This window comes from Euprymna scolopes, chromosome 44 (genome assembly GCF_053919585.1).
Source record: "Euprymna scolopes isolate OS-2025 chromosome 44, ASM5391958v1, whole genome shotgun sequence".
NCBI classification, from domain to species: domain Eukaryota; kingdom Metazoa; phylum Mollusca; class Cephalopoda; order Sepiida; family Sepiolidae; genus Euprymna; species Euprymna scolopes.
This window is the reverse complement of record NC_136525.1, coordinates 25,236,152-25,250,025: the sequence shown is the minus strand read 5'-3', so window position 1 is coordinate 25,250,025 and position 13,874 is coordinate 25,236,152. Positions and strand designations below refer to the sequence as shown.

The window sequence follows — 13,874 nt, the reverse complement described above, 5'->3', positions numbered from 1 at the left end:
AGGAAAACCCTGGAATGTGGAGACTAATACATGAGCCACATGCGTGGGCCAGCAGAGACAAAACATGAAACGTTACATGGAACCAAGAACATTGAAGCTGCATATTTATTAGTTCTCCCCATTATAACTCAATCACGCCCCCCCTCCACAAAGAATGATGCCAAATAGTTGAGAAGACTCAAGGAGGATGGAAAGACTGAAGAGAGAACGCTGACCAAACCTCCGCTGGACAAATCCCAAGATAACTGGTACCTTGGGGAGGCTTATTGCCAGTGGAGACAAATGGCTGCTACTAGCGAAAAATCAATGGTAAGCGGCTGTTGTGATAAATGCAAATTCATTTGCAAAAGATATTGAAAGAGGTGGAGACTACTGGAAACCTGGGGAGACTTCTTGTCTCTCAGCTTCCAGGGAACACCACAGGTTATTCTCAAGGAGAAATCCTTCATGACCTGTGTGAAAGCTCCTTGTGAGCCTATCATAGTAATATTGACTAGCAGGGCCTGTGGAAATTCTACAGGGGACTCATTCATATGTAATATATTGATGTTGGCATTCTGTAGATGTTCAGTGTAAATGGAGATGCTCTGATATTATTGTAGCTCTTTTGTTAAAACTGCAGAAGTATTTATCTAAAGCCTGGTCATAAAGTATGCTTAAATATATTTTAATTCTTGCAAATTTTGTATATATTATTATAGAGTTAATGTTCTGTCGATTTTTATATATTGTAAAGTTGCAATTTCAAAACTATAAAAAGATATATCCATATGAATTGGGTGCATTAGCTTGAATCGAAACCGAAATAAAATCTTATGAAAATATATATATATATATATATATATATATTTATAACTTTTAGTTCCTTCAGCCATAATCGAAACCAAAACTTACGAAGAATTCTTGATAAAATTGTTTATAAAAAAAAAATAGATGATTTAAGTGCCGTCAGTTATAGTTGAAACCAAAACTTATGAAGAATTCTTGGTAAAAGTATTTATGATAAGAAATAGAAGAACATAACAATTAAACGACCCGGATGTAAGCGCGACACACAAAAGAATACACACGCTATCATGTTAATATATAGATAAGGATTCATGATAAAAGAATGGATACTTTTGAAGATTTTGGACTGGAGCAATTGCATTGTGGTTATTTGTATCACTTCCTTTTATTAATGCTAACTCAGTTTTGTATCCAATATTTACAAGCCTTTGTATAAAACACATTTGAGTCAAATTCTTTCATAGCCGATGTTATTTTGATTTATTTTGTTACTTTTTATAAATATAATCAATCATGGCATTTGATATCACAAGTGCCTTGTCTTTAGGAATTTTTGTGGCAGAAAAACTTTAAAGCAAAGAATACTGTTGATCGACTTTGCTATGATATAGTTGCATTTCACATACCTCATTTGTTTTTATTTTTTTTTACAAAGGGGGGTCACCACTTATCAAGGCCTGGAGGCCACTCGAGGATAAGGGTTATTGAGTGTACAGTAGTCAATGGGATACTTTCTGAGTAATCGTTGGTAGTAGACATTTGGTAAATTGGATTATTTAATGGGACCGTTCATCAAGAATTTGTTTACGTTAGACTTGCTGACAACTAAATTGTAGTCAGCTGGAAAACGGGCTAATGGAAGAGAGTCCCACAGGCGTGCAGTTCTAAGAAAGAAGCTTTGTTCGTGGAATCTACGTTTCGATTTAGGCACAGTGGGGAAAATTATTGACAGTGGTTTCAGCTAGACAGGTGTTTTTTGTGAAAGATTGGCGTGGGGGGACCATAGATTGGAACCCAGGCGAGCACTTATGGAAATAACGATAAAGCAGAGACAGGCTCACGACGTCTCTTTCTCAAAACATTGTTTCTCACCACTAAATTATTTTTGTAAAACATCCTAATAATTTTGCACCAATAAATTGGTTTTCAAACTTTTTGTTACGCTATTTTAAACTTAGTCTTATCCTAACTGACAGCCACTCAGACTAAGGGTTAGTGGTAAAATAATTTTGTTAGCTACTAAAACCATTAGATGGATCTGGAAATGTTGTAAATTTATGTTAAATTTATGTATAAATTGATCCTCCACTGTTCTCATCTTGAGTGTTATTTTCACATTTCGACCGATGTAACCTCCAACCTTCTTCAGGTGTATTTTGTCGAACTCTTGAATCTTTCAGTGAAACTCTGGAATCTACATGTGTCATTTTGAATACAACCCTTTACTACGGGTGTAACATACTCTCATTTCGTCAGCCATGACTGGATAGAAGTCCTAAGTAATTCATAATTGCATATTGAATGAAAATAATACTCAAGATGAGAACAATAGTTGGAAAAATCCAAATATTACGATAATCCTCATCTAAAAAATTTAAAAACATAATTACCTTCATTACAATCAAAATTTTTTTTCTTTTTTTGTATAAGTTTAAAATTCACCAAACAAATACGAAATTAAAAACTATAATGACTTCATTGCATTTCAGGCAACGGCTAAGTTTGACTAGTTCAAGATAAAATTGGCTGTTTTAGTTTCTGATTCAACCAATTCTCAATTTTCTTCCTCCGGATCTTTTAGATTTACTTCTATCAGAAAATAACTCCTCCAGTCTATCAGATGAGTTAATATCAGAAATAACTACTAATAATTTGGTTTACACAGTAAACTGCTAAGTTCGTCTTGCTAATTGAAAAAAAAAAAGTTTCTTCAACGATGTTAACAAAATGGAACGCAAAATATCGGTATTATTTTTTATGAACAAGACGATTAGATGGGATGGCATTGATCCCAAATCGACAACTAAAAAAGTGCTCGATTGCCTCCTCCTCCTCCTCCTCCACCTCTGTAGCAAATGCACATTTTCATTTAGTGTTCAGACGTCTTTTCTGTGAACTGTCTGATGTCATTAAGTGTCAGCTTTGCTCATATCTTTCTCCTTTTTCCTCATTATTCATCAATAACATTCATATTAGAATGTTATTTACTTCCATACATAATAGCATCTAAAATCTATATTCTATATGTAATAGATAAAATTAAGTTAGTCGGATTCTAGAATTTAGACCCAAATAGCATAGCATCTTATTCATTCTTTTTTTTTTTTTTTTTTTTTTTTTTTACTTGCAGTAAAAGTAAACTGTTAGTACAAAAATATCAAAGATTATTGGATAGTTTTTAATAACATTTTATTTTTGAATTGTACTCTAAATATTGAGGATGTGGCAATCTTATACTTATATAAAAATATATCAAGTTTTGTTTTTATGATAAAAATAACTGATTTGAGAATAAATGTTACCCTCTTATACTTAATTCCATCGTGATTTTCATGTATTTTATTTGCCATTATTGAAATATGTGGCATAATCATATTGACACACGGATTTCCCTTTAGATTACTGAAGTTAAGTGATGTTGAACCTGGTCAGTACTAAAATGGGTAACCATTTGATAATACCAGGTGCTGTATGTGCTGAAGATGCTGACTTCTTGACCCAAAATACATCAAACATTAATGATATTGTTTTTTTTTTTCATTTCTTTTGTAAAACTCAATCATGTTCTACAAAGTTAAAAACAAAAATACTTTTTCTGAAATTTTTGAGATGGCACAGTGGTTAGTGCTTGGAAAAATCAATCATAAAAGTTATATTCTCCTGAAGGTTCAATTCTAAATGTGGATGACCGAAAAATATAATTGCAAATTACTTAGGACCTCTAACCAGTCATGGCTGACGGAACGAGAGTATTCTATCCCTATTAAGTAAATAAAGGGTTACGTTTGAAATTCTACCAATTTCCTGAGTTCGACAGAAACACTCCATAGTTTAACAAGAAAGTTTGAAGTTACATTGACCGAAACGTTTTGAAAATGATGCTCAAGATGAAAACAGTAGTTCGATGAATCCAAAAAGTATGAAAAACATTTTCTACAAAACCATGAAAACGCCATGAATAAAGTTTTGAAGATTTAAGGAACATTAAAGACATTTTTCAAAATTACTACTACAGCATTAAATAACCTCCAAATTGTTCATATACCGTTAAATAAAAACCACCAACCAACATAAATAAAAAGTTAAACAGCAAGATGTCTGCTCATATTATAATTTCTGCATGATAGTACAGTCAGAGAAGCAGGAAGCAGAAAGGGAATTTTAACATCGGAGAGAAGAAACTATTAGAGCGGAAGGCTTTCTAGCATCTGTGGATACCTATAGGGGAGGGGTGGAATTTTGCTGCTTATTAAATTAGTCGGAGGTATTTATGTCGATAAGTACCAATGCTATAAGTTCATCGGAGTACATTCCATTAAATTACTTGTAAAACAGGCACAGGGATACAACATTGCGGCCAAGGGACTAATTTTTTTAAAGCCTGTCTAATAAAAACTAGTGTTTGATGCACCGGCACAAATATGGCAAGAGTGCATTATGCATGGACAAATGGTGGCTTTGTAGAGATGTAGATTACTGTTACATGTGAGTATTTTTCAAATGCAAGAGAAGGGAGACAATTACTTTGCAGCAGCTTTGGCAGTGTCTGTTTTTTCCAATTCATGTTACCTGTGAGCCGAGGAGTTTGAATGATGAACTCTCAGCTAGTGTTATTATCCATGGCAATCGGTCAGATGAAAAGGTTCTTTGTAATTGTTGAAACATAGAAGTTTTGTCTTAGTAGCATTAAATGTTGCTAATCTGATATAGCTCTGCTGGTTAGTAATGGCAGTGTACAAAAGCAATTTCACAAATGATGAACACATTAAGTATTAATAGTCCCCATCGGGGGTCATTTACTAAGGTTTCAAATATTGCAGATGATTAGTGTCCTCTTAGATATTTTATCTTTTAATTTAGCACAAGTAGGAAGCGTCTAGTGGCCAAACCAACTGTGACGCAGCAATGATAACAAACATATCACAAATTGGATATCTGAAAGATGACCTGCTGTGATATCCATTTTATATTTGCTAAACAGAAGTGAGTATATACAGACAGATGAAGTCAAGGATATGATCTTAAAAGACATCCAGTGGTGAAGCCCCATTTGAAAACATTTAAGAATGTGGAGTTGCCCATTAGTCACTCTCTAGTCTACTTTGGCCTGAAATAGTTATACTTCTTAGGACATATGATGTTACCAGATCAGGCTGTCTGAAGATATTTTCTTCTACAAAAGTCAAATCAAATATCCTGAATACATGTTTGAAGATACAAGCATTGAAACCTTTTTGCAAAAATTACTGAATTCTGCATTGAATAACTCCAAAAGAGTTGATATACAATAAATTACAGCAACCAAAATCAGATGTGGATATGTTGAGATAAATGACAAGTTCAGGCTCTGACACAGAAGTATGGAGTGTGAGCCATCTGGCATGCCCTACTGTAACATATCCTGTATGATATGACACAATGAAGTGCGTAAATATTTCCATTAGATCGTCTGTAAAAAAAAAAGTTGAATATCGAATGTTGTGGCAAATATACTGTTGCAGAGAATATATACTGAAACAAGTCATCCACCATAACAATACAATTTCTACAACTACATACCTAAAAAAATTACAATTTCTACAACTACATACCTAAAAAAAAATTACAATTTCTACAACTACATACCTAAAAAAAAATTAGAATTTCTACAACTACATACCTAAAAAAAAAATTAGAATTTCTACAACTACATACCTAAAAAAAAAATTAGAATTTCTACAACTACATACCTAAAAAAAAAATTAGAATTTCTACAACTACATACCTAAAAAAAAAAATTAGAATTTCTACAACTACATACCTAAAAAAAAAATTAGAATTTCTACAACTACATACCTAAAAAAAATTAGAATTTCTACAACTACATACCTAAAAAAAAAAATTAGAATTTCTACAACTACATACCTAAAAAAAAAAATTAGAATTTCTACAACTACATACCTAAAAAAACAATTAGAATTTCTACAACTACATACCTAAAAAAAAAATTAGAATTTCTACAACTACATACCTAAAAAAAAAATTAGAATTTCTACAACTACATACCTAAAAAAAAAAATTAGAATTTCTACAACTACATACCTAAAAAAAAAAATTAGAATTTCTACAACTACATACCTAAAAAAACAATTAGAATTTCTACAACTACATACCTAAAAAAAAAATTAGAATTTCTACAACTACATACCTAAAAAAAAAAATTAGAATTTCTACAACTACATACCTAAAAAAAAAATTAGAATTTCTACAACTACATACCTAAAAAAAAAATTAGAATTTCTACAACTACATACCTAAAAAAAAATTAGAATTTCTACAACTACATACCTAAAAAAAAAATTAGAATTTCTACAACTACATACCTAAAAAAAAAATTAGAATTTCTACAACTACATACCTAAAAAAAAAATTAGAATTTCTACAACTACATACCTAAAAAAAAAATTAGAATTTCTACAACTACATACCTAAAAAAAAAATTAGAATTTCTACAACTACATACCTAAAAAAAAAATTAGAATTTCTACAACTACATACCTAAAAAAAAATTAGAATTTCTACAACTACATACCTAAAAAAAAAATTAGAATTTCTACAACTACATACCTAAAAAAAAAATTAGAATTTCTACAACTACATACCTAAAAAAAAAATTAGAATTTCTACAACTACATACCTAAAAAAAAAATTAGAATTTCTACAACTACATACCTAAAAACCAGAGCTATTAAACCTGACAGTGATATTGAACAAGAAGTAACAACCTTAGAAGTTAGTGATCCTAATGCTGACTTAACCCGGGCTGAGTAAGAAAAGATAACGAAATATGAAAACTTATGTACGACATGAAAAGAAACTGGAATCTTAGGAAGATTGCTATCATTCCAGTAATTATAGGAACAACTGGACTCATGAAAAAGAATTTCAACAACTACTTGGCAAATATACCCGGTAAATCAAGTGCAAGAAGGATACAAACAATTGCACTTTAAAGGACCGTTAGAATTTTTATCTGATCTGGTAGCATCATATGTCCTAACGGGTATTATCACTTCAGGCCAAGCAGTGATAGTTACTAAAGGACAACTCCACATTCTTAAATGCTCTCAAACGGGGCCTCACCACTGGATGTCTTTTAAGATCATACCCTTGACTTCATCTGTCTTTATATACTCACTTTTGTTTAGCAAAAATAAAATGGATATCACAGCAGGTCATCTTTCAGATATCCAATTTGTGATATGTTAATTATCATTTCTGCATCACAGTTGGTTTGGCCATTAGACGCTTCCTACTTGTGCTAAATTAAATGATAAAATATCCAAGAGGACACTAATCATCTCAAAGTCTATACCAGACATGGGGGGAAAAACAAATGTACATTTATCCAAGGCAATATCTGAAACCTTAGTAAATGACCTTCGATAGGGACTGTTAATATTTAACGTATTCATTATTTGTGATATTGCTTTGGTACATTGCCACGGTTGGAATGTCTGAGATAGCAGGTGAATGTTTGGCACTCGGTAGGATGTCCCCCATCTTTGACTCTGACAAAATGATAAAAAAAAAAAAAAGCAAAGAGTAGATGAACTAAGTTGATATATCAAATTGAATAACATCTCATGAGGATAAAAATGAATTGCAAAGCAAATATTTTGTTGCACATCAAAAGATACGTTGATTTAATGGAATATGACTGATATTACCATCACGCATCGCAGACATTTCTGAATAAGAATTTTAGTCTGAAAAATATACAATCTTGTTCGAAAATGGGATGTTTGGAGCTAAATATTTTCAAGGTTTCTCTTTGGAACTTTCCTCGCTCCACATATCTTTATTATTTACGTTTGTTGAACAGGACATTTTTATTTTAAAGATGGACACATTCTTCGTGCGAAAGGGAAAGAGACTGCATTAACCATCAATGCCTGGGGTTGATTTAGATATCAGCTGACAGTTAGTTTAGTCTACTATTGTGTCACTACAGTTATTATGCTATAATTTCTCCCGCACCACCTCGTATTCTTCCAATCCTGTCGAGATAATTCTTCATTTCTCCGAGGAATCATATTTTGACAAAATACAAGATTCAAGTCTGGTATAAGGTCATGCAATATTTTGCTCCTGGATATGATTATAAAGTGCATCTAGTGGTGAAACCCTAATTTGGGGGTTTGGAGAGTATAGGGTTAACTCTTAGTTATCATTGCTCCCAGGTCCACTCTAATCAAAGTTTTCCTCTAAAGTGTAATGTTTTTCTGATCTACTGCAGAAACAAGTTGCATTTTTATCAGAGCATATTATGATGATATGCAGGCCTCTCATGAGCCTTACGGCTACAGCCTGAGTAAGTTTATACCAAGTCATGAATACGTTCTTGACAATCAGTCCAAATGAGTCTAAGTTATTTTTAAGTAATGTAATGGTCTCATTAATGAACAATCAATAAACTAAATAAATCTTTATGCATACATACATGTGTGCAGGTGTTTATATGTGCTCTTTTTATTTTCTTCATTGTTGCTGGTTTTATTATTGCTATTTTATGAGTGGCCATTTTGTCTAGTGGTTGACGATCATCTGGTTTACTAAGATAAATAAAACTGTTCATGCAGGAAAGACAGACGTTCACTGAGTTTCTTCAAGGTTTTAGTTGGAGAGAATGGACTTAATAGAGGGAGAGACTAAATAATTATTTCCTTAACTTAGTTTTCTAACTTGACAAATGAGACACAGACGGACAGAGACCTTGGTAACATTCACTGAGATTATTAGCTTTATAAACTATCTTGCTATGTCTCGATCGCATGGCTTCTTGGAGAGGCTGATTTAATAACCTTTGTAATTCTCATTCGAGAACGAGACATGTCATTGTTTAACTTTATTTTGCCCATGATGTTTGACCTCTTGTCCTTACTTTGTCACCCATCTTTCATTCAACTCCATTAACGATTTTGTTTCACAAATCTGGGTTATTCCTGATATGCACTAGAGTGACCATGTCAAAATTCACACTAGCTAACTTAAGTCCCTAATATGTAACAGTAGATGATGACTGCATCTGGCAATCTAAGGTATGGTTATGTGTAGTTCTTGTAGGCCCATCCTAGGTTTTACCTTCTCTCTTTGAGAAGGAATTATTCTAATGCTAATCGCCTCTACTGGGTACTGCAGATTATTCTGCCCAGGAATTTTTTAAGTCCTTGCACACACCTCTTGAGTGTTAGCTTTTCAATCCCCACCTCCCGACTTTGTGTCACATTTCTCCGAGTGCAGACTGTGTTCTTGTTATGCTGTGACTACTGCTTCATTTTCATTAATGTTATTGGAGAAAGTATGAACCCAAATATTCTCTGTCCACCTATGGATTAAATAGTAGGGTAGACTCGACTCTCAAGCCTTGGTTGGGCAACTATTCTAAAATAAGGAAAACTTTGAGATAACACTAGAAAAATATTGTTATTTTAGAGTTTTCTTTCTCTGCTTATCTCGACATTGTTTCCGGTCGTTCTGGTTTAGCAATGCCGGTTGAGGAGAGGTTTGATAGGGGATTGCACAACACTTGCTTCACTATAGACTCACCATGTAGACATTATTACAGGGGTTATCCATTGTCTCTTGAGGCTAGTTTGACCTGCATTACATAATCAAAAAATATAAAGTCAGGCTCCAAAAATTCTTACTTCGATTCCTTGTTCAAATTGACTGTTGTTCCTTCGGAAATTAAAAATGTGATTCCAACTCTGACTTCCGACTCCAACGTCACAAGTCACAACCCTGAGTTCGACTATTAGGAAAAAAGTCGGGTTTGTATTACTATACACAGATTCGAAAAAGTTATCAAAAAACAAATGTTATCAAAGGCAAGATAAGTTACTTTTCTACCTAACTGGATAATTTTTTAGTGTTTTTTATTTAATACAAAATACAAAAAATACTGTTAAAACCCCACCGAATATATGTCAGCCTATGTTACAGTAACATATATTGAGCGAGTTTCTAACAGCATTTTGTATTTTTTTTAGTTTTAACTCGTTTTCCTAAACGTACTGTGCCCACCAGAGAGTTCCCTGCAATTTTCAAATACATCAGTAAACATTGTATGTTTTTCGAGCTGAATAAACATGTTACATTAAATAAAAACACTAAAAATTATCCAGTTAGATAGAAAAGTAACTTATCTTGCCTTTGATAACATTTGTTAAATATTTGTTTTTTTTAACGTTTTCGAATCTATGTGAATAGTAAAACAAACCCCAAAAGTCTGTTTATATTTACTAGACCCCATCTTGCACACACCCAACCACTTTTTGTCATGGTACCAAATTGTGATGTGCGTATCGATATTTAGCTGTTCAATATTTTTGTTTGTACTTGACTACCCGATCTAAATGAAGTGTTAGGCTTTACAAATAGTGTCTTTTAAGCCAATTCCAGGGATGAAACCACATGCCAAACCTGTTCATCTGTCGATATCGATGATATGTTGATTAAAGATTTATGATGCTGATAATTTGAACCGGTGCGTACAAATAATAACAAATATAATAAGGAGGATGCTGGTATCTTAACCAGATTTGTTATTGCCTAATCATTATCGTGAGATTCGGTTTAACATCCATTTTACATACTGGCATGTTTTGGGCAGCTTTTGGAAATTGACTTCATCGGGGGATGCTGAAGGAAAAAGGTGGTGAGCAGGATAATTTATGTTGCAACAGTTAGAATACATCCTCCTGCAACTGGCGTTTTTCTTTTATTTTTTATCAAGGCCGAAAGGCCACTCTAGGATAAAAGTTACTAAGTGTCAGGTAGACAATGATCAGTGAGTATGAAATTTGTGTACAGTTTAAAAGGACGGATCAACAACAACTTATCTCCGTATTGTTTCTAGTCATCCTAGATATGCCAGTAGAATCAAGCAGTACTGACTCAAAAGAAAAGTGGCTAGCGATTGTGCAACCCTTGCTTCATAATTCAATGCTCGTCATACATCATCTCTCTAGGATGATTGGATGATCCTCATCGTTCCGACAAACATTCATGCAAAGCTTAGCAGGAAACCTCTTTTGGTAGTCTGTTAATATTTTTCTCCATATTTTTCTCCATATTCTCAAACATGTTTCTTAACCCGAACTTCATTTCAGCTATGCTTTTCTTTGTATTTGTTGCTCAATTATTTTCAAGACATTTATCGAATAGAAGGGACGTTGCGAGCCTGTTGTTTTATCGTCATTTCCATGGGAAGTGCTCGTCTGAGCTCCAATCTCTAGTCCCCCCCCCTCGCCAATCTTTCATGAAAAACACCTGTCTAGCTGAAACCACTGTCAGTAATTTTCCCCACTCTTTATCTGTGCCTAAATCAAAACGTAGATTCCATGAACAAAGCTTCTTTTTTAGAAGTGCACGCCTGTGGAACTCTCTTCCGTTTGCCTGTTTCCCACCTGACTACAACTTGGATGTCTTCAAGTCCAACATAAACAAATTCCTGATAAACCGCTCCCTTAAGTAAGGCACTTTATCAGATCTCCATTACTAACGATTACTACGATATTGTCCCATTGATTACTGTACACACAATAACCCTTATCCCTGAGTGGCCTCCGGTCCTTTATAAGTGGTGACTTCCATGTAAAAAAAAACAAAAACTTGTGGATTTTTTGTTCTGAAACAGGTACTCAGTTTATGGTATGGTTCCTGGCTTTGGTAGGACCATTTTGAGCGATGACAGCATCTATGTGTATAGCCAAGAACCACACACATTTAATGGAAATTGAGTAAAAGAAGTTATGTTTTAGCGTTCCGTCTGCCTGCTTCCCACCTGACTACAACTTGGATGTGTTCAAGTCCAACATTAACAAATTCCTAATGAACCGCCCCCTTAAGTAAACACTTCATCAAATCTCCACACTAAAGTAATGTACTTGCAATAAACCTTATCCCTGAGTGGCTTCTGGGCCTTGATAAGTGGTGACCACTGTGTAAAAAAAAAAAAAAAAAAAAAAGGAATGAAATAAATATATATATATATATATATATATATATATGCATAATAAACTTGAATTGAATGAAATATTGAGAGAATAGAAAGGTTATGAGGTAACCAATGCTACCTACAACATAAGCATAGTTTTGTAAGAGAAATAAAGAAAAAATAAACTTTATAAAAAAGCATCCTCATCTCAATATAAAAGTTATTTCCAGTCATTTATACAAACCTGTGTTTGGTAAGAAAGTTTGGTTAGTTTTTTCTTTTTTTTTTTTTTTTTTTTTTTTTTCAGTTGAAGTTCTTGGAAATCAAGGGGCCCACTACCTGGGACTAACACTAAATGAGATACATAAATATTTGAATGTTCCATTAAAGTTCTTCATATCGCAAACATTGAGTTAGTAAAGAAATTGAAAACATAGTTTCCTTCTCCCCAATTAGCCATTTTAATATGTTGCAGTATATCTTTTGCTTTGGTCTCTTGGTCTTACTGGATTCCAGGACTAGAATTTATCTAGTCTGGTGGAGTATCCAGCTTCGTGTTATTACTTGAGGTAACATCACTTTGAGAAGGTGCATCATTCCTCGTAAAAGCTAATGTGGGTTAGCCATAGTGAGGAGATCTTATTTGGGCGGCGAATACTATGTGATTTTGAATATTTGGTCAGGGTTTATTTCTAGGGAAAAGTATCCTCATGCCAGGTTGTTCTGGCAAACCCCTGTACAGACAGATCTTGGACACTCGAGGACAGTGTCTAGTAGGCATTCAAGTTCTTGGTTAGTATTGACAAGGCTTAGAAATGTGTGGGTCAATACGATCATAGTGTGAATATGCATGTGTATGTAATATACATATGTGAGTATTTGGCAGCGTGGTATTATGTATGTGTGTTGGTTTACCGTGTTCTTGTTAGTGCGTATATAGTTGTGAGTAGCAGTTTGTTTCTGTTTGCCTGACTATTATTTGTGTGTAGGATATCTATGCACGAGATGAAGAAAGTTGACATGTGAATCAAGTTCCTTTCTCCTCCCCACCAGCAAAAGGCAATTAGACATTTTTGTTTTTTCTGTGCAGATGACTTGTGGAGAAAATGGATTTCGTTGACCTGGTCTTATAGGATTTTCGAAGTTTGTACTGGCTTATTATTTTCACATAGGCGTGTTATTTTGGGTGGTTTGGAACGATTTTCATTGGTTGAAAATACGTTTGAGTTTTCACATTTCTGTGAAATAAGGAAGAAATTGAATCCAAAGTGGAGAAGGAGGGTAAGCAATTAAAACCATTTGCTTTTTAGCATTCGTAGGAATTGCTTTGTTTGAACTTCAATTAATTATTTTATTTTATCTTTTGCAGGAATATAACTTCCTCGAAGTTAAAGACCGACAATACCTGCTGAGTTTCTACAAAAATGCCCAGAAAAAGCGCCTGGACGTGCGCCAGTATAACGACTTACGGAATGCAATTTCTCAGGTGGAATACGACCTTCTGCGGTTACGAGACCCCCTTCAACTACAGCTGCCCATAGGTCACATACAAAAGCAAAAATCCTGAGGATTTACCTCACACCACACAAATGCCTCATAAAAAATAACGAAACAACAAAAAAGCATCTGATGACTACTCAGTTATTGGTTTTTCTTGAACTACTACTACTACTACTACTACTACCTATTTACGGTCTCGGCCATTGCCGACTACAGCAATGTGCCCTCACCTCAAACTAATTCATCCATTTTGTGGTACTTTTTACTCAACTGTTTTATAGTGATCATCCTTGTATTCTTTTTGGTAGCATCTTATTGCCGCTCAATAACCAATTCTTTCCTGACTTCTTACTAATACGGATTGACACAGCATTTGACTATTTTC

The 13,874-nt window shown here is 33.8% G+C and overlaps 1 protein-coding gene across 2 annotated transcripts in view; it reads left to right on the top strand.

The window, feature by feature from the left end:
- LOC145268743 (calcium uniporter protein, mitochondrial-like) overlaps nucleotides 1-13,579 on the top strand; it is a 481,469-nt gene extending 467,890 nt beyond the window's left edge. For both annotated transcript variants that reach the window (XM_080124334.1, XM_080124333.1), the window contains one exon: nucleotides 13,359-13,579. In XM_080124334.1, the coding sequence (XP_079980460.1) occupies nucleotides 13,359-13,556 (198 nt within the window). In that variant the 3' untranslated portion in view covers nucleotides 13,557-13,579. The remainder of the gene's footprint in view (nucleotides 1-13,358) is intronic.
- Nucleotides 13,580-13,874: the final 295 nt, after the last annotated feature.